The sequence below is a fragment of the Accipiter gentilis genome, chromosome 1 (assembly GCF_929443795.1).
Source record: "Accipiter gentilis chromosome 1, bAccGen1.1, whole genome shotgun sequence".
In the NCBI taxonomy this organism is placed as follows: Eukaryota; Metazoa; Chordata; class Aves; order Accipitriformes; family Accipitridae; genus Astur; species Astur gentilis.
Genome location: NC_064880.1, coordinates 42,739,053 through 42,759,931, shown reverse-complemented (window position 1 = coordinate 42,759,931; position 20,879 = coordinate 42,739,053). Strand labels below are relative to the sequence as shown.

The 20,879-nt window shown below is 43.0% G+C and overlaps 1 protein-coding gene across 3 annotated transcripts in view; it reads right to left on the bottom strand.

Moving 5' to 3' along the window:
* Positions 1 to 20,879, bottom strand: part of PDIA5 (protein disulfide isomerase family A member 5) — a 103,127-nt gene that overhangs the window by 24,473 nt on the left and 57,775 nt on the right. For all 3 annotated transcript variants that reach the window (XM_049804079.1, XM_049804076.1, XM_049804077.1), the window contains exons 12-14: positions 8,552 to 8,622; positions 7,329 to 7,492; positions 4,666 to 4,796 (exon numbers count right to left, since the gene is read on the bottom strand). In XM_049804079.1, the coding sequence (XP_049660036.1) occupies positions 4,666 to 4,796; positions 7,329 to 7,492; positions 8,552 to 8,622 (366 nt within the window). The remainder of the gene's footprint in view (positions 1 to 4,665; positions 4,797 to 7,328; positions 7,493 to 8,551; positions 8,623 to 20,879) is intronic.

Sequence of the window (20,879 nt, the reverse complement as noted above, 5' to 3'; positions counted from 1 at the left end):
GAGAAGAGTCTGGCTCTGTGTTCTTTACCCCCCGCATTAGGCACTTACGCACACTGGTAAGATTCTCCTGACCCTTCTCGCCTCCAGGCTGAACAGTCCCAGCTCTCTCAGTCACTCCTCATATGTCAGATGCTCCAGACCCTTAATTACCACCACAGACCTTCACTGGCTTCACTCCAGTATGCCAATATTCTTTCTGTACTGGCGAGCCCAGAACTGGACAGAGCAATCCAATTGTGTCTCACCAGTGCTGAGTAGAGGGGATCAGCCCCCTTGACCTGCTGGTGATGCTCTGCCTAATGCAGTCAAGGATGCCCATCTATGGAGTCTGTGTCGCCAGCTCTGAATTGTTTCTACAAGAGCACAAAAGACCTAGCATAAGTTTGAGGGAGCATCACCCAAGAATAGCTAAAACTGGACAGTCACATCACCAAATTATGACATCAAAAAGACATATTAAATCCTAGGGACGAACAAGGCAGAAGAGGGAACCATGTGAGTTTTAGTTAGAGAATGTGATGGTCATTAATTTGGTAGGGGTCTTTGCATTGGCTCAACAAGAAATTCCATGTAGGACTCCAAGGGCCACTCCAGACAGAAGTTTGGGTTAAAAACACAGTACACTCCTGAAGAACTATCTGCATCTCCCTATTTCATTGAAAAATGCTCACCTGGCTTCAATCACTTTTTTTTTTTTTCCCTTAATTCAGTTTGAGTAATGCAGCAAAAACATCTCCAACTGAGAAGACATGTTACTTACTGGAACTTTGTTGACCTTTGTGATTCTGACAACTAATCACAATCAACTGCTTCTATTTTGCACGGTTTTCAGCGCTACAGTAGGAAGAGGTTAAAATTTAATGCATTGGCAACGTCAAATCTCAATTAGCTGGGATAATGGAGTGGAGAGAGCACATAAAAGTAAAAATGCAGATAAAACACATTCAGATAAGCTATATGAACAAACAGTGAGGACATAAGAGAAAGAAGAAAGAAAAGTCAGTGAGCTGATCCCATAAGAGGCACTGATGCAAACTGATCAGTCCAGAATGCTAGGCATTTAATGCTGTGAGTCTTGAAACAAGATAGACCACAGACATGCAGCTAGTGCACTTCTGGCCATAGCTGGTTAAGCGCTGCAGTCTAACTGGGCTGGGCTGGATCTATTCTTGTCCATTTGGCTCACTTCCCAATCTGGCCCACAGCCCCCCAAATCCTGATCACCCACATACCAGGCTATGTGTGTACACCAAACCATACTCAGACTAGTAGTCTCCTCTCCCCATTTCTGGACAAAGCCAAGCAGTTACAAAAGGAAACCTGAAGTAGTTGATGGTATCCAGCACTCCAAGGAGTGGTCTATGGAGATAATACAGACACAGATCCTATAAACCCTCCCAAAATGCCTCTCAAATGCTGATGCAATAAGCTTACTGCTTTCAAATGCTCCTCAAACCCCTCATGGCAGTCCCTGGGACACAACACACACCTGTGGCATCATGCTTCACTTTAGCAGACTGTATCATTGTCCTCCTCTTATTTTAGGCATTTTGAACTCGGAGATAAGGGAGTGGGATGATGATTACATCTTAGGACCACAAGAGCCCCACAAGGGTCCAGAGAAGAGCCAGGCCAGGCGGTGTGCAGCACAGATGCCAGCAGCCTGCTCCAAGTGCTAGCCCTGAAAAACACCAACAAGTGCCAGCCCGCACCACGAGCCTGCGTGGCGTGGTGGCCACAGAGGATACAGACCTACCCAATGGACCCAAACGAAGAGCAGGCCCAAGGCAGTCATCAGCACAAGTAGCATTAGCTTTTCTGCAGTTGGCACTTCTGCCCCAAGTCAGTACTGGGGAACCTGCCCCTACTGCTGCCTCCTGCCCCAAATCAGTCATTACAGCGCACAGAGATGCAACTGGAGAGGAATGGGAATGTGAAATCAAGAGCATCACTCTCTGTGGGTGTCAAGTCCACAAGAGTGGATTTTTTTCCCAGTAATTTCAAGAGTTTTGATTCTGATTCTCAGTCCTTAAAATATTCCACAGGCACCAGGAATAACCTTTATGCTTCACCTACATTCAGGGTGATGGAGTAATGAGTTCTCCATCTTTTCCATGTGGATGTAGCAGTCTTCTCTTCCGGAGCTAAATCACTGTGAAGCACTGTTCAGGACCATTAAAGCACTGCTCAGCTCAGTCCAGAGTTATCGGCATAGCAGGAGATTGATGGTTCTCCTATACATATTAAGTAATTTGGACTGGAAGCTGCCACAGAAAAACCGGATACGATTTTAATTTGCATGTAAGATATATATCTGTGGCCTTTGCCTAAAGGTTTGTCACTCTAGCCAAAAGCTTTACAAAGGTCAGAATATTCAACTTTCTGCTTTAAATTCTAATGACAGATGAGAGATACATTTCTTAGCATAAATATTTATATATAAACATACTTTTTATATATATGCATGTATACACACCCCCCCAATCTTAAAATATCTCAGCATATGTGTAAGTGTAACAAACACTGTCATAGAGTCAAAAGTGAATGGAGTAACATACTGTGAGTCTGCACTGACCTAAGATGTGGATCTGAATAGGAAAAGAAAATTATTTGAGATAATGGGGCCTGGCAATTTTATCCGTGTTCCTTCTGCACTAAAATAAGCAAGTTAAGACTAATTGGCAATATAAGCTCCAAGAGGTCTCAAGATTGAGAAAATGGTAAACAAAAGCTAATCTATCAAATTTAGCAGGAGGCACATTATCACTGCAGAAACACTGAAAAATAGAATGATTTGTACCGTTCTATTGCATTAATGATTGTTTCACAGAAACCAGAGATTTAACATACTCATCTGCTACTTTCCCCTGCACCCAACAAAGGGCAGGCTCGTTGCAATCCCTCCGTGCGCCTGCTTTCTCCTTTGCACAGACACTTCCACGTTTAGAGAACAAATCTGACAAATCAGAAACTGTGCATGACCCACATACTGACAACACAATAGCAACGCTGACCATCTTAGGAGCCACGGGAAGGCCAGAAGTGGTTCCAGTTAACTCCTCTCTGTCCTGTATATAGGAGGTCTCATGCAGCACTGTATCCTGAACAGCGCAAGAAGAACGTGTCTGAAGGGCAGCCTTAAAGGACCCAAAAGTTACATCATGAAAGCCTTGCTTATACAGCCCGTTCATACAGACAGGTCTAGGCTGATCTTTATTCACCCCTCCTGGTGTAAGGGTAGAAGTCAATCTGCAAATAACTGTATCATAATTAGCCCATCAGGCAAGTTTCATGCTTTCAATCCAGAGATGTACGTACTCGTTGCAGATAGTGTCTTTGTTTTAAACATGGCCTTAAAAAAACCCAAGAATTTAAGTGCCTTAAAAAGACGCAGGTAAAAACCAAAAGAGAACTGACTCTCTTCCACAGAAAGTCACTCATCAGGTAGAGAGAACTCAAGAGATGGCAAACTTCTAAACCCTACCATTTCATCTGCAATCATTTGATTTTACTGTTACGGCTTGCTCTTAACCAGTTGAGGTCCATGAATTGGAAATTCCTGGCACATGGGCAATTTTTAGTCAATAGGTGGTGGGAACTGGAGTTCAGAAGGGATTAAGTGCCTTTTCCTTTTCTTTTACAACCTTCCAGAAATCTCCCTTCTGAATTGCACCCCTCCCTTCTCCCACATTCCACATCCAGCAGGGCTTCATGGGAGCCCAAAAGCATTCATGTTTAATTCTCTAACAGAAAAGCAAAATAAGGGGCTGCCTGATTAAACATTAAGAACCTGAGCTTTTTCTCCCTTGCTGGAAAATACCTTCAGTTTAATGGCAACAAGTTAGTAACTGCTTATTTGAAGGTTATCCATGAATTGCAGGGCTGGCTGTGTGATAGGGAAGATTTTTCCTTGCATCTGGGGCGGCTGAGTCATGGTGCTATATAATCAGGTTAATACTACCTAATACTAAGTGCCAGGATTATCTTCTCCCCTTGACAGACCCCACAAAAGTTAAGAACCTGTACCAAGTCTGCCTGTCTCTGGGACAACACAGGAAAACAGAAGAGGCCCCTCCCATTCGTCTAATTTGTAAAGGGCCTGATTCAAAACTTTTCTAGAAATATTCTCAGGAGCTTCAAAAAGAAAGCATGTGTGCGGTGCACGCAAAACAATCTGGGAGGAGGAAGCTATGTCCATATTCCCAGTGGAGATTTAAATGTAGATTTATTACAGACGAAATTTATTCCATCAAAATTTTTTCTCAGCCCCTGGGGACTGATTCCTCCTACACCACTATATCGATTTCACTACTGAAGTGCTGCACTAATGAGTCAGGCTCTCCCTGTCCATTGTGCTACTATAAAGGATCACATTTTGTTATATGGACCATAAAATGCAGCAGAGGAAAATAAATCTGTTTTGGTTTTGTACCCCTGCCTGCTTTGGTGTCTGCATTAACGCGGTAACTCTTTAAATAAACACTGTATACTGTTTTGTTTCCATTTATAAAGATACAAATGATGGTGCCAGTGATGGTCCCATGCAGTTATATTCAGAAGCAGCTCTTTCCCCTTAAAAGTCTGGGGACAGCAAAGGAATTAATTCAGGATTTCATGAACTGTAGGGTTTATAAAACCCATCCATGTAGAGAGGTATTCACTCACATGGTGCATAGAACATGACAAGGGTGTGCTTCTTCTTCTTCAAGGACTCCCTGAAGTCTTCTCCAGCAAGGTGGATAACACTAGTCTGTTTTTCTTCCCATGCAGGCTCAGGCGGAGGTGGTGCTTCAGGACTAGAAAAGAAATGAGACTGGTTTGAAAATGTTTCTGGAAGCAGGCAAAGGGGCATCACATCCTGGTCGTAACTACCATGAGGGAACTGTTGTCGAAAAATCCTTCAGGGTGACAGTGCAGTAGAAAAACCTGCTCAATATTTCCAACACCAGATAACAACAAAAAAGAGCCAAGTTAATTTCTGTAACTCAATAAAAATATAATTTAAGTGATTGTACTCAGGCATATGAGTAGGAATGCAGAATAAAGACTTCCTACATTGCATCCAGCATCTGGGTGGAAAGAACATTGCTCTTGTATCACTGTGTCATCCATAGGCATGAATTGAGAAGAACAGCAAGCAGATGGAATCAAAAGGCAACCAATATAGAACAGCATCTTCCATTCAAACATCCTTTTTGTACTCTTTATCGCTATCACGCAAACTTCTGTAAAGAATTTCATGACCTTCTCTTGAATTCAGATATTAAAGCCAGGATGCAATAATCAGCACCGTTCCACTTGGAAGACTGGGAGTGACTGAACTGGAATATTTTACCTTGATAAAGAGAATGTCAGGTTTCAATTATGACTGCACATACTGACTAGATCAGAGCAATCCTGCACATCTAGAGAGCCTCTCACAAAACTTCTGCTATTCACCAGCTCACAGTCTTCTCTCAGACTCATTAAATTCATTCCTGCTGTATCTTAAATAGTGATTACTTATATAAAATCATCAGAATGGTGCCATGGTATAAAGACCTTCATATGTCGCCTTGGTAATAAATTAGCTTTTCAGACTTTCCTGTCACTTTGAATGACACCATTTTAAATTGTATCAGGTACATAAAAAGCAAGTGGAAAAAAACCTCAATTTTTTGAAGTCCTACTCAAGGTCATTTGGTGGACATCCATCATATTTCCATCGATACTGATTTGCCAGTTGTTAGTGAAAGAATTAGGGCAGCTGGTCTGAATTTTCACAGGAACACAGTTGATGTGAACTATCATTGATTACAGTTACAGTCAGAGGTGTGACTTTATCTCACACAGACTTTCCCATGCTGACCTGAAATAAGCTACCCAGATACTGGTAACAACCCAGCGTGGCAGCACAGACTACAGTCACCGCAGAGGGACCAGAGCTGAAACCTGCATTGCTGTGACTAAACCACTCATTGGGATAGGTTTACACAAGCTGTACTTTTATCTCCAGCCTGCACCCCAGATGCATCCCTATTTCCACCAACTTCAGTGCAGCTGTGACAATTTTATCCCTGGTCAGCAAACAAGGATCTTGCTCTACTGCCTCTCTAGTTGGGAGAACATCCAGCAGTCAAGAGCAGGAGACAAGTTGTCTAGGTTTCCCCTGTGTTGCTGACTACCTGAGGCTGCAGACAAAAGTATTCCAGAGGCACAGCAGGATCCAGAAGGGATTAACAGCCCTTCCCTCTTCCTCATTGCTTACTCACCTGCCAATACGTACAGACAGCATCAACCTGACTCTTTAACTCAATATAAATTATGTAGCCCTCAAAATACTCCAGCAAACCAGTGAAACTAGGACAGTAACTTAACATCCAATACTGACACAGCAGCCTGGAGCCTGAGTATGCAAGGAGGCTGAAAGGGAGTACTGTGTCTAAATGTAAAATATGGATAAAACTTCCCAACATGCTACAAAGATGCTGCCAGAGCATATCTATTACCTGATTTGAAGCACTTAGAGAAGAGACAAGACAACCAAAAAAACCCCCCCACATACAACCTCTCTCCCCCCACCAAGTAAGAGGGGAAAAATTAAGATTACATTCCTCAAGCCAACTACACTTAATGGTTAAATGATTTTAAAACTTCACAAAACACTGGCAGTTTTTCCTCCATTGAATAATGCAGAAAATACATTAGGCTTACAGTATCTAAAGGAAATGCATATTTTATTCTGGAATACTTATAAAGAGAATCGTACCAGCAATTTACTTCTCTGATATGAAATTATTTTCATAGTACATCAAACTTAATTCTGCATATTTTAGCACACCACCCAAGAAAAGTTTGTTAGTGCAGACAAAGGTGCGGGTTTTGTTGGTCTCGCTGGCTTTCCTTCAGCCCCATGTAGCTGGTATTCTAGGCGTTGGCTCTGAAATGCTGGAAAGAGAAAAGTACAACTGCAGAAATTCAGTTACTAGCAGTGAAAGATGCTGCTTAGTATAAAGAGGGAACAACAAATGTTCTGTTTATTTTTCAGAGCCATTGCTATTCCTTTTCCAGTGAGAGGCTTAGGGTGTACTTGAAAAATATTTATTTTGGGAAAGAATTATCAGGACAACTATGAAAACCCCCACAGCAAATAAAGGATTTGGTGTATTAGAGGCCATAATTAACATACATGTTTGTATGGCTTTGAATACTGGAATTCAGTTTGTTTTTGTTAGCAATGGATTTAGGCAGTTGGCAAAGCTAGGTTTAAGATTTACTTCCTCACCAAAGCAGTCTCCAGGAGCCAGTAGCCAGGAACCCAAATACTATCTCAGACCCTCAAAACTTACTTTAGCAGCCAGTCGATGATCTTCTTCTTTGTTCTGAGGTGTGGCAGAGTGTATTTCTCCTCTCCATCCTTAAAATACTTCAAAGTAGGAAACCCTGAGATGTGGAATCTTTCTGCCAGCGCCTTGTTGACGGTAGCATCGACTGCTGCAAGGACACCTGGACTCTAAAAAAGAAACCACTAACTGTAAATTCCAGCAACATACACTCACCCCTTTGGCAGGAAACAGTGGACTTGGGGGCAATCACTCGTGATCTAGGCGTCTTCACTTTCTCAGGTACTCAGCACAGACACACACAAAGACACAGAGGACTGATGCAAAACCAGGAAGGGACATCTTATGGACTAAGCATAACCAGAGTGTTACTGGTTCTCCTCCCATTTCTGACAGGATTCCCTGTATATAACTCACTTTATAATGCTTAAGAGCTGTTCCCAGGAATGGCATTTCCTCCCACAGATCCCAATTTCTCCCAGAAGAAACAAGCATTGTTAAAGACAAGTTTATTTCAAGGCAAATTCATCTTTCTGTAACTTGAGGGCACTTTACATGGACCACCTTTACAGTCACAGGAGAATAGATGCTTCTAGAGCGTGATTCGTCTGACCTTTGTTTTTCTCATCTCCTCCTTCTTCTCCAACAACTACAAAGGGACTCTAGATGTCTCTACTGAAGATGCTTGAAGTATGGGGGAGACTAATCCTACTTCTCTTCTTGCATGGAGTACACAGTGTGAGACTGAATCAATAACACTAATACTTATATTATTGGATCTCTCTTCTCCAGCCATGCTGATGGAGCACTTAAGAAGCAGCTAATGGAGTGATGCAACCATAAAACCAGGGTATTTCAAAGAGGGATCAAGCCCCTTTGTTTTTTTCCAAATCTAATTCATAAATAAAAGCCTATGTTTCTTCACATTCAATGCCTTTAAGAAAGAGAAAAAAAAAATCCATTTTGGATTTGATCATATTATGTATAAGGCCCACAGCAGAATACATAAACATTTTTCGATTTTGTTTTCATTCAAGACAGAATGTTCTTTCTAAGACTTTGGCAGGGCTCATGCATTAGCGATGAGACTGTACTTTGGAAGCACATTTTGAAGGGTCCTGTGGGAGGATGAGAACAGCTGAATTTGGTGTAGGGAGAAAAGTCACTTTTATTACTCCAGTTATTTATTACTGATTATTTGAAGGATATAATAAAGGAAATTAGCTTACATCACTGGCTACATGGAGAAACTCTGCAGCCTTCTCATATTCTGGCTTCATTTTCTTACAGTGCCCACACCCTGCCAAAAAAAAAAAAAACAAAACCAAAACCAAACCCAAAACCAAACAATTAGGTTGTAGATGCCATGGTTATTCATTGACCCATCTAGCCATTATCAAAATCTAAAACCATGTGGTAGAGTTTTACTAGAATTTAGTAAGCATTTTACTTAATTTATTTGTGAAGCCTTAGTATGATGTAGGGTCTTTTCCAAAGTGGTCACTATGGCTTAAACAAAAAATTTAATCTACTATAAAAATAATAATAAAACCCCTGAATTCACATCCACACCTCTTTCCTCCCAGAAAGTACTATAAACACAGTATTTGTCAAGCCCATCGCTTCTACCCTGCTCTCAGGAGAGGCACAGCCTCACCCATTTCAGTTTCCAAATCTTTATCTGCTTTAAAAAGAAACAACACAGGCCCTCACGTGACTTCCTGACTTTAAGCGGAGGCTTATACTAGCACAGCTTAATTGAGTAATGTAATTTGAATTAAACTGCACTGATAACAAGCCCCGTTTTACAGTGGTGCAGCATGTCCCTCTAGCAAGGATTTGCACTGATTTAATCACATCAGTGTAATTACACCACCACATATGTTCTTAACATAAGCAGGGCCTGTAAACCTGAGATAATGGTGCTTTCTCGCTCGTGCAAAGTTCTCCAGAGATCTGCCATTACTTCACTGCTAAGTGCTGACATGACAATAAAATAAAATGAATGCGTAAGCGAGAAAAGCAGATTTAAAATAAATTATTTGGGTGTCAATTAAACTGCTTTCAGCCAGTGCAATTGCTTCCAGGCAAGCTGAATTTTCAGGACCAGGTGAGGTTCCCGCCGTGACATCAAGCTATGCTTCAGCACCTGCGGCGCAGCGCGATGCCCTCGCCCCGCACAGCCCCTGCTATTGCCCCCAGGGGACCAGCACAACTGGAGACCCTGCAGGGTGAGAGCAAAGGGTCGGAGCGAGTGGCCGAGACTGACGCTCGGGCAAGGCGAGGGCCAGCTCCTGCACGCAGACCGGAGGCGCGGAGGGCTGTAATAAGGGCCGCGGCACGACCCAGACGCCCTGCACTCGCCTGCCCCTGTGCAATGTAATCTCAGCGCAATCCCTTGCCGCACTTTCTCCTCTTGTTTGCAGCAGCAGCCAGCTTTACTTTCTTCAGCTGTTATTGCTGGAACGGGCACTTGAAAGGCCAGACTTTGCTGAGCTTTTGAAAGTCGCATCAGAAAATACAGCTAGAAATCTGTCTCAATGCAGCTTCAGCAAAAGCCATTTCTGAGGTGTATGGGCAACAGGGTTGGAGCTACTTTTACACCAGTCTCTAAAAGAAAATAAACCAAGGACTCTGAACCTCAGTGCTGCTTTGAATCCCACCAATGGGATGACTGCTGAGGCCAGCAGATGCAAACCTAAGCCTGAACTCAACCGACCACGTTCTATACAGCACGCGTCAAAGAGCGTTCACAACCAAGAAGTGATAGGACATCCAGGTGTAACTTCACCACAGCAAACGGGGACTTCAGCAGAGCTCCAGCCACCTCAGCACACCATGAAACACTTTCAGGGCACGTTTATAGAACAGGGTGGATACATTTAAATCAAGACTGTAAAACCCACCTGAGAATTACAGCAAATACGCAACCGGTTGATCCCAGACCAAACTCCAGTTCAAACACCAGCTAAGGTCCATACCACTTAATCATCTGCACAGCAACCACAGCATTAAAAAGCCCCAAGTCCTTCTTTTGAGGAAAAAAAATAATGCTTTAATGTGGTAGGAGCAGCAGAACAAGGGGATTTCAGCCAGAGGAGGAAGCTTTGCTGTGATTTTACACAGTGGTGGGAGCACATGCCACCAAGCTGGGAACCTGATGCGACAGCTTTAGAGGTGAATTCAGGAAGAAGCTGGAAAAGGCTGAGGAAGAGTTACTGTCTCAGCACTGCTTGTCTTGGTTAAGAGCACGAAAGAGGCTGGCAAAGTGATTTATTTGCCACCCACAGAAAACTTGCAGGCATATGGCTTTACGGAAGGGGCTGACAGTTCCCTTTGACACCTGCCCGAGTTGATTTATTTCTCCTTTTAGGAGCAGGGAACTTTATTCATTTTGCGTGCTCCTCCTCACTTCTAAACAAAGGGCATCTCGAGTCCCAGCTCAGATACCTGGGAACCTCTCTGAATTAGCTAGCTCAAATTTATACAAAAAAAATTACTTTTTTGCAGGGCTAACTTCACCTTGGTGGGCTTTACACAGCATGTCCTCCAGCCAGAGCAAGCTTCACACCGTGCTCTTGATACAGTATCCACACAATCTACGCTATATTCCAAAATCATTAATATTAGATCTGATCAACCAAAAGCATCAAACCACCTGAGTTTTCACAAACCCATGCAGAAAAAAAAAAAACCAACACAAAAAAAACCCCAAACAAGCTAGGCAGACTTTGCCCAGGAAATAAAAAACAGTCCAAAGCATCTGAAATTCATGTAAGTAATATTTTGGAGAAAGTTATCCAGACTATGAAATGTCACTGTTCCGAGTTCTTTCATGAACATCACACAGACACAGCACTACTGACTGCCACAAAGCTAACTCGCTCATGCTTAAAATAAAGGGGAAGCAGGATCAGGTCTTTAAAGGCACTTAAATGCAAACTGAAGTCCTCAAATCTTTATCATGCAATGCTTGTTCTACCCCTGACAGAGGACAGCACAATATGCCAGCCTGGAAAAAAAGCCACCACATCTGAATCTGAAAGAGGGACAACGAATCTTTAGAGCTTCTCCCGTGATAAAAAATGCTTCTCTGGCCATCTTTCTAGAATTTTGCTGTTGCGTGCTACAGCCTGCTTCCACCTACCATTGCTGAAAAGGGGAGATATGAATTAGAAGTCAGAACTACACGCTACAAATAAATTAATCTCTCCTATGATTATTTATCCTACCTTTCAATAATCCCGTGAGGATTGCCATTAAATTCTCAAGGCCAATGAAAAAGTCATTTAAATGAATTCCAAGGTCACTGCCTCTCCTTTGACTGCTACATTAGGTTGTTCAGCAGCAGCTGTATCCCTCTGCGCTAAGCTCCTCTAGTTTTAGACGTTTTCTGTTCATAAAATGAATGGGAAAATAACAACAACCCTACAGGCCCTTAGCCCAGATGCTCCAATGTGCTGCATAAGGTCTGCTGGGACAGTGGAAGGAAGCCCGCAGGTCTGTAGTGGGCATCTGTGATAGATGTGCTCTCAGAAGATGCACTGGCATGTCAAGTGTATACCGACATTAAAACTAAAAGACTAAGCAAGGGAAGTGACTCGTTCAATCCCAGGTAAGAAGAGAAAGGTCACAGTCAACACAAGGATGCCCCGCAGTCTACTCCAAGCACTGACATCCTCTGAGCCTCTCTGGGTCATGGCTGGTGGAAACACCCAAGGGACTTGTAGGTGTCTACACAAGAGGACTCCCACAGCCTCAGTCTTTTCTCAGAGAAGACAAGTAGCTCCCCTCTGCAGGTGCAAGACAGAGTTACTCTCCATCTGGCAGCAGAAACCACTCGGGGTTCAGTGCCTGGCTCTGCTGAACAGTTCTGGACAACTCCTTTGACGTCTCAACACCTCATCTTGCTCCTCTTGCACAAAAGGAGCCCCAGGCTCCAAGGGCCAGGGCTCAAATGGAAAAGAGCACATGGAGTAAGAAGTATAAAGGAGGAATGTTACAAGACAGGAAAACGAAGTCAAAGCTTACAAAAATCAGTGCTAGGACATCTGGTACAAGACAGGCCCTTGCTAACCATTTTTAAAACATATGTCTAAATGAAACAAGGATTCTGGTTTCCCCGCTTATTTAATAATCAATCTTCTTATTTGCACTGTGCAGCCAGGCAAATAAACAGCTCCTTCCTTCAGTGCAGTCACTGTCACACAGATCAGATCAGCTGTACCCCTGGAGCGACAGCAATCAAAGGTCTCCACATTGCCCCAGCGCAGACAAGTCACTTCCCTCCAGAATCCCACTGCGGGGCAGAGGACAACACTTGCGCAGCTCTTTGTCCTTCCCAGAGTGTGACCGTATGCAAGTGCAAAGGCAAAGGTGATGCTAACGTGCAAGGGCGAACAGCGCAAGGACAAAGGGAAGGTTAAGAAATGTGCCAAGCAACTTTTTTTCCAAGTAAATATCTATATTTATTTACAGCAGCCTGTTTGGCACCATGGCAAAGGCTCACAATACAGAGCACAGTTGCTCCAAAGGTTTTTAGAAGTGAACTAATGCAAACACTTCTACTGTTAAAACCAAGTTTTGCCTGCAGAAGACCGGCAGAAAACCAGTCAAGCAGCTCCAACTAAGCTCCTGCATATGCTGTCTTAGTGCTATCCACAGAACATAAATCTCTTTCTCTCTGTCATTCACTGTTTGCTTCTTTCAGGTTATTATAGCGATATAAATAAACACCATGCTTTTGGTCATGTCCTCTCATTTCAAGACAACATTGTCTGAGGATCTGAAGTGTACGTGACAAGCAAGAGATAAAAGCCAACATCCAGGTGGTTGTGGACAAGGAGTTTCTGACGTGAGGAACCCTAGAGATAAATTAAATGGCAAATAAAGATTTTAAAGAATCATTACATTTCTGCCATTGACAGACTGCTTGAGTACTGTTATCATGTACCAGCTATTTATTGTATCATGCCAGCTCTACAACCATCTATAGCTGCATACCAAAAATACCTCAATTAGCCTGAGGAAAAAACAAATTTGAAGCACAAAGCATATCCTTCTTTCAGCAAGTAGGTCCCTTGCAGTTCAGACTACAATCATAGAAGATTTACAGACAACTTCAAGAAGAGGGGAAAAAAAAAATCTCAAAAAATTCAGATGTACCTTTTCTGTCTAAACGATTAACACCTGGGGATACACCTTTGGTTTCTCCATTCCTAACCCCAGAGGAACAGTGACCTCTCAACAGAGCAGAACAGCCAGCCCTTATGCATCCCCTGTTGTTAACTTGAACATACACCTGTGTATATAAAAGTAAGAGTATGTACATGTGTACATGATGGGGAGACACAATCCTTGGAGCCAGGGCAAGGATACACACAAGTCCCAGCTGTCTTAGCACCAATGCGAGAACACAAATGTATTCTCTTCTGCCATGGAAGTCTTTAACACGCAAAGGTTTCTTATGCATCATGTAGAATAGCTCTAAGGTTTGACATGAGGCAGCTCACAGTTCTTTCACCGGTGTAGGAGAGCATAAACTACAACAGCTGCAGATTCTCTTGCATAATTTAGCCATCTGCATTGCAGACATCTGATTGGAAATCATCCACAAATTTAGCAGGGAGTGAGGATGACAAAAGCAGCTGTTTCTCCCCATAATCACAGGTACAAATTTGCAACCGTGTTGGTTGCATGTTCACTTGATAGTCATAATAGTCATAGCCATCAGGCCATGCCCAGATCTCCAGGTTTCCGCTTTAAAAAAAAAAAAAAAAAAAAAAATCACCTTATGAAGGATCAGGGACTTAAGAAATTTCATGCATCCTTTTCCCTCTGGGTACTTACTCCTACCAAACCATCCATCTCTTTCTCACCATTAGCACTGCCCACTCAGGTAAAATTCCAGATACTTAAAAGACAAAGAAGTTTCAAGGCTTGATGCTTTCTTATAAAATCAGGAAGAACAGCTTCAACATCTTTAACATGACATTGAATTCAAATTTTCAATAGCTAGAAATATGTGCACACATACACAAATTCAGAGCCCCCACCTCACTACTATACTTCTAAAGGTAGGTTTGATTTGACCAAGTATTACATTGCTTAGGGATCAGTGACAAGCAGACAGGTTTATGGCCTTACAAAAGACAAAGCCTGTGAAAGGTCAGCCTAGAAAAGACTCTGAGGAACTAGAAGTATAGAATTAAAAGGAAAATACTTCAGCAGTCATGCTACATTTATAGGGTTGCAGCCTAATGCCTCGGCTGCGTGGGCTGCACAGTTCATCGCAGTGACAGGACAGCAGTACAGCATCTCGTCCCCACCATTATCACCATCTCACTGGCATTACCACAAACTCACAGTGCAGTCAATCTGTGCGTGCAATGATCTGTGCAAATCCAATCTCAGCATGTGCGCACAGGAGAAAGCGCCTGCCTGCTTCCAGCAGTCTTCAGTGTGAAGTCAGGGCCCAAAATGACTACAAATCGGTCACCCCTTCTCCTACCCATATGATTTGCTGAGGCGGTAGGGACCCCACCGCAGCCACCGCCTCTCTTGGGAGCACCTCGTGCTCACACGGCAGGCACAGATGTCCCCCGGGGGAAAGCCTCAGGGCACCAAGAATAGAGCAGCACAGCACGGGTCACTACCAAACGATTCGGGCGGACACCAACGAACTCCTGATCAGGCCACAGGAGCAGACCACCCCATGAACTACCTGACACCTGCCTGGACCATGGGGATGAACGCTGAGCGAGCCAAGCCTCGCCTCCCTAACTTGATCACCTTGGTTGTAGAGGTGAAAGCATTTGAAATCCAATTCTTGACTGTGTTTTCTATGCTGGCACAACTGTTTCCCGCCCAGCATCACTGAAACTGCTCAGCAGCAGAAGATTCATAACAGTTAAAATACAAGTTCGGATTATTTAATTTTTTTTAAGAAAGACAGTCAGATCACTACATTACGTAAGATAAATCAGATCAAACTGAGAAGAGAGCTTAACGAAACGTATCCTCCAAGAACCCTGCCTGCATCCATGCCATATTCACAGCTCTGGCAGAAGAGCTACCTTCAGCCAGAAACAGACCTGGGCAGGGGAAGGCTCAGCACAGAGGGGGAGAAGCACCAAGCGGGTCCTGCAGGCCGCCTCCATGGGATTTAAAAGACAACAGACCTGATTAACTGCTTCTGCCTTCATTTCTGGTCATGCTGGAGCATATCTTCTCTTGACATAAAGGCTCAGGGGAAAGGGTAAATATTCTCCAAGGCTAACCCTCAGCCACAGGCTGCTATGCAACCTCCCAGGGATCCCTGAGAGTTCAGCAGCGAGAGAGATTTCTGCTCTATCTTGCCCTCAGAGTGCGCTCTCTCTGCTTTTAACCTCACAGGGAGCCGTGGCTGAGCCAGGCTTCTGAAATTAGCCTTTGAAAAATATACCCCCATCTGCAACAGCACGGACCCCAGCACAGGTCCAGGAACTATCTTTAAGCTAATCACCATCTTTATTTAAAATAAACTAAAAACAAACAAAAAAATATCACATTGTTCCTTATTTCCATTCCAAATCTGGTTTCAGCTTCCAGCTATTGGAGATTACGCTACATGTATATATCCCCTTAGTCAAAACTATATGGTGCAACTGGTAGAAATCAGTGTTGGGAGACGATGGTGCCTCCTACCATCTCTCTTGGGTGGGAGAAGTAGTGAAGGAAGGTGGATCAGCTGGCATCAAGAGATATAAATTACACTTCCTACACCAGCTTGGAGGAACGTGGCCCTGAGTAGGTGTTGAAAATTAATCTTCTCCTATTGAAATGTGAAAGAGAGACAACAGCATGGTTGCCTTAAGGTGAAATTGTTGAGAGTTTATGAAAAATACCACCAGAAGGTTTTCTTCTCAATTAAACCATAATTATTCCACATCCAAAAAAGACACCACCCCACCCCGCCCCCTCCATTGCCAGATGATCAACAAGATTTCGCCTTAGGGAGGGAAGAGAAGTTGCACTGCTTTCTTTCACACTCTTACCCCACTATGGAAGACGACTTTATACTTCAGATTTAGCAATGAAAATGCCAGAGAACAGAGGTTAGATGAAATAGCTTTGAATGTCCAGCTCAGGAAAACAGCATAGCAAGCAAATGATTTCCTAGGATGCAATTTGTATATAAAACATCAGCAAAAGGGATACAATGCAAAGAGATCTTCCTAAGAAAGGTACATCCCGAAGCACTTAAGCTTATGGGGCAGGGATTTTAAAAGCAATGGTGACATTGGCTGTTACTGTGAAGATACATATAAAAGTCAAGTATTGGGAAGGGATACTATGCAGAATACACAGGTTTTGTCCAAAATCAGAGCAAAAGTGGTTACCAGCTGAGACACATTCACCTACTTAGGAGAAGTGTGCTGCGATGCTCGCTAACCACAAGCAGTCAGGGCCCCAGAAGACAAACCTCCACCATCAGCACAATGCCCCAGTATCAAAGCAATGGGTTCATTTATTAGTAACTTGGAAAGACAGCATCACTTGCCGACTCACCATCTGAAAGGGCACAAGGAGCAGACAGGCAAGCAAGCAATCTTTCACTGTAGGTTTCTCTGTTCATTATTTGCCCTTTAAATAAGTTCTCTACCTTCCACAGGATAATAAAAATGGAAGCCAAAAAGTATTTAGGAAGATAAACTTGATAATGAAAACTCTACTGGTAATGATTCAAGTAGCAGAAATACTGTAAGGCACTTTCCAAATGAGCGCCCTGCACTGTATATTAAGCTTATCCAGGCAAGGAAATTAATTTATTTCAGAAGAAATAAACCTGGTGCTTAATTCTTAAAGCTAATTCCTACTGTTAACCCATCATTAGAGGCAAGCAAAGTAAACCTATAAAAATAAGTTATGCTTCACTCCTACGAGAACTTGCCATGAGACTGTTAAGGGCTTACACATACACTGGAGTCAAGCTTGCAGGAGGACAGTCACCCAACTCACACACTCAAACGTGGACTTTCACAGCTAAAGTTACAGAAGTCTTTTAAAAGACCACTCTGAATAAGTAAATAATCTACAAGAGATACCCAGAGAAAGGGAGAATGGGGCGAGTCTCCCTTCAGCTGTCACCTCTCAGCTGCCCCTCGGCCCCCGGCAGCCACAGCTACTCCTCTGCAATAGTCTCAGGCGTCAAGGGCTTGTTAGGAGAGAGGGAAGGCAATAGTAATGTGAGAAATGAGGCAGCAAATCCCGAAAGAAACTAATGTTCCCTTCACATCACCTGCCATACATTCACAGGAAGATTTTTTTTTTTTCTAATTGGAATAGCCTTCACAAATGTCGTCTTTAATATTGAAGCTAATTTCTCCCTATTGGAGGCGACCATACAGTGATGCATTTTGAACAAATCCCCCAAATTTCACAAAACCCAAGTATCTGCAGTTCAGCTCCTTTCTTTCCTCCTTTAATACTGTCCTGAATACCGCCCTCGATACCCACAACTGCTAGCAACTAAGTTATTCAAAGTACACACCGTGTCCCCCACAATGGCACCATGGCACAGAGCAAGTCAAGATCCAGCCTGACAGCAGAGTAACCATGAAAACCCCAAAAGTCTGGGTTTGCCCCTCTTTCTCTTACGAAGCTGAACCAGAGCAAGCCAAGGCTCCTCCCTTCAAGTCCCGGCATGGGCAGTAACCAGGCTGCAAGTCATCAATTCTAGCTGCGATAATCTTGTCTGAGCTGCGTGCTCACCCAGTGGCAGATGGGTTTTTCTCAACTTGGGGGCCAAAAACCTGATTGTCTGCCACAAGCCAGGGAATGCCGAAGGCAAAATCCTGCTTCCTTCATGTTAATCAAGACTTTGCAACGTTCATGTGTCTTTCGTAACCCAATTCTTGCAATACTGGAGCATCTTGCAGTCTGGATGTGGCTCGCTAGATAAAACTCCCATGCAAGGTGAAATGTTATCTCCACAGATTGGAAACCGATATAAATATTTAGCAACTTGGGTCATGACTGTACAAATCAAAGCCAGGCAAGGAACTAAACTTTTACATCTCCAGGCCAAGGCTATCGCTTTTATCACTGGATCATCCTTTTTTATGACTTTACCCTGCTCAAAGAGCACAAACTGCTTCAAAAGGACAATAATCTTATATGAACTGTGTGCTCTAGTATCAAAAGACCAACCCAAAGGAGACAATGGACTCAGTCATTACTGTCTTCACCCTTTTCATTAGGTATCCTATCAAGTTTTACTGCACAAGCTAGTTATTAGCGTTTTTATACTCTCCACATTCCTATTTATATTAAGTACCACTAAAAACCCATATTGATTTTTATTTTTAAAACCTCAAGAAACGTAAGTGGGATGGTCATTAAAGGAAAAATCCATGTCAGCTTCTCCATTTTTCCAAGAACTCCTGTTTTAATGTGTGATTAATCTCCACTGAAAATCATTGCTGGAATTAGTCTAATGAGGCAGGTCGTTGCACTTAAGTGTTTACACTCCCTCAGATTTTTGGTGATATTCAAATATATGTAATATCAAGCAACATCCTGTTGTAGACTTACATGCTTTCAAATATTGATGAAACTAGTCTGAGTGCCCCAGTCCTCCTCCTCCCTGAAACCAACAGTCAGAACTTGTTCACTTCAGTGGAAGCAGATTCAGGAGCCAAGAATTTATCTGTTTCTAACTAGCTTATAGGAAGAATATATCTGTTCCAGGAGCCTGCCCGTAACGTACCGCTAGAAAGTACATACATACGATGAACAGAAAGTCAGCACAATTTACAACCATCCAGGGAAACATTTTATTATACGTTTCATTAAAAATGCGCTAAGGCAATGTTAAAGTTAGGCACCTAAGGGACATAGAGAGTCAGGAAACGCGATGCTGAAACTGAAACAGATCTCTTCATCCGTCTGTCTAGACTCTTAAACAGCAACATTCACCATCCCGGTGCCCTTGTACAATTCAATCTTTCAGTGATCGGGGCATTGAAACAGCCCATCCTGCCATCTGCACTGTTTTACCAAGAAACACAAAAGAGCTAGATACTGCCTATGGCCTACATAACGGTCCAGAAAGTTTGCCTTGTTCAAAGCTTTCTCTAATTACTCCAAGAGCAAGGTGAACATTTTCGCAGGGTTTAGTAGGAACAAGATTGATCCCACAGCAAGCAATGGATGCCTCCTTGTGTATTGTCCTATGGACCAGCATACACAGCTATATCACGTGGATATGGCATCTGCCAAGCTTCCAAATGTTAAAAACACACGACCTGCCTTACACACTACAGGCTTCCAGTAATCCTTTCAGGCTGCAGCCAAGGCAGCACAGAACAGCTTGCCTTCGTTTTTTTCTGACTACAGCATCACTGAATAACAGGCACAATTGTTTCTTAAGTATTGCCTGTACGGAAAGTCCAATTTAAAAAGCAGAGTTCATTCGTCAGGTTGGATTGTCAAAGCTTATAAAGACCTTTCAGGAAACTCTAAAGCAAACCCTGGACCAAGGGCTACATCCTGCCAAGTTTTTGGCTTCCAACTCCCTGCCATTTCACACAACCGAAGTGCCTTTTGAAAACATGGCTCTTCTTTGTAGCTTCTGGCTTTCAATTAGCTCTTCTCACACACAGTTATCTTCAATGAAGGACTGATCAACATTATACAAGCGGAAACAATGGCAGAGTGCAGATGTGGAGGAACACTAGAGTATATGCTATTACTGCAGCTGCTGATGCTCCTCCTGGGAAGCTACCTGAGACCCCTCCATGAGGACACCAGACAGATGTACGGCTTCTCTTCAAAACACCTGATCTGGCTGGTGCCAAGGCTGAAGCTCAAAGGCAGACCTTTAGTGATGAAAGAGTATTTTCCACCTGAACTAAACTGATACCATCAACAGAGACAAGCAGAAGCTTCTTATGAAGAGCTACCACTAGATGATGTCAAATAAATTAAGAGGGTTCCTAGCACAGGTCTAATAAGAACAGCTTCCCAGCTACCTACCTTTTGTCTTTATCCTGGAGGCTGTGTATCTGAATGCAGATGCCAAAAGCTCTCTACATAGCCACTGAGCACAGCCAACATTTTATTTTAAAAATCACAGATGTCAGATACAACAGGGACAAAAATTAAAGGCTATTTCCATCCATTCTATATTCAGTGCTGCTTGTTGTTTGGATAACCCACAAGCCTGCAACCTCCACTTGTGCAAGTGCATTGGTTTACATTTTAAAAAAAATATCCTTGACTGAATCATGAATTAACATGGAAAAACTTAAGGATTTATTTATATATCATGGGCTGCCAATGTTAGGCTGCTGCTGACCTGTGCTAGAAAGGCTATTTTTTCAGGCTGCACAGTAAATTAATTCTTCAGCCTTTTCAACTCGTGGCCTTTCTGTTGAGGCTGCCAACAGACGTACCAATTAGCACCCACTGCAATGGTAGCCTGCTTTCACAAGGAGCTTTCATAGGGAACCAGTGGGGGTCTGAAAGGGAGACTTATTTATTTATAGTTGTAAAACCCAGTTAGAAAAAAACCAG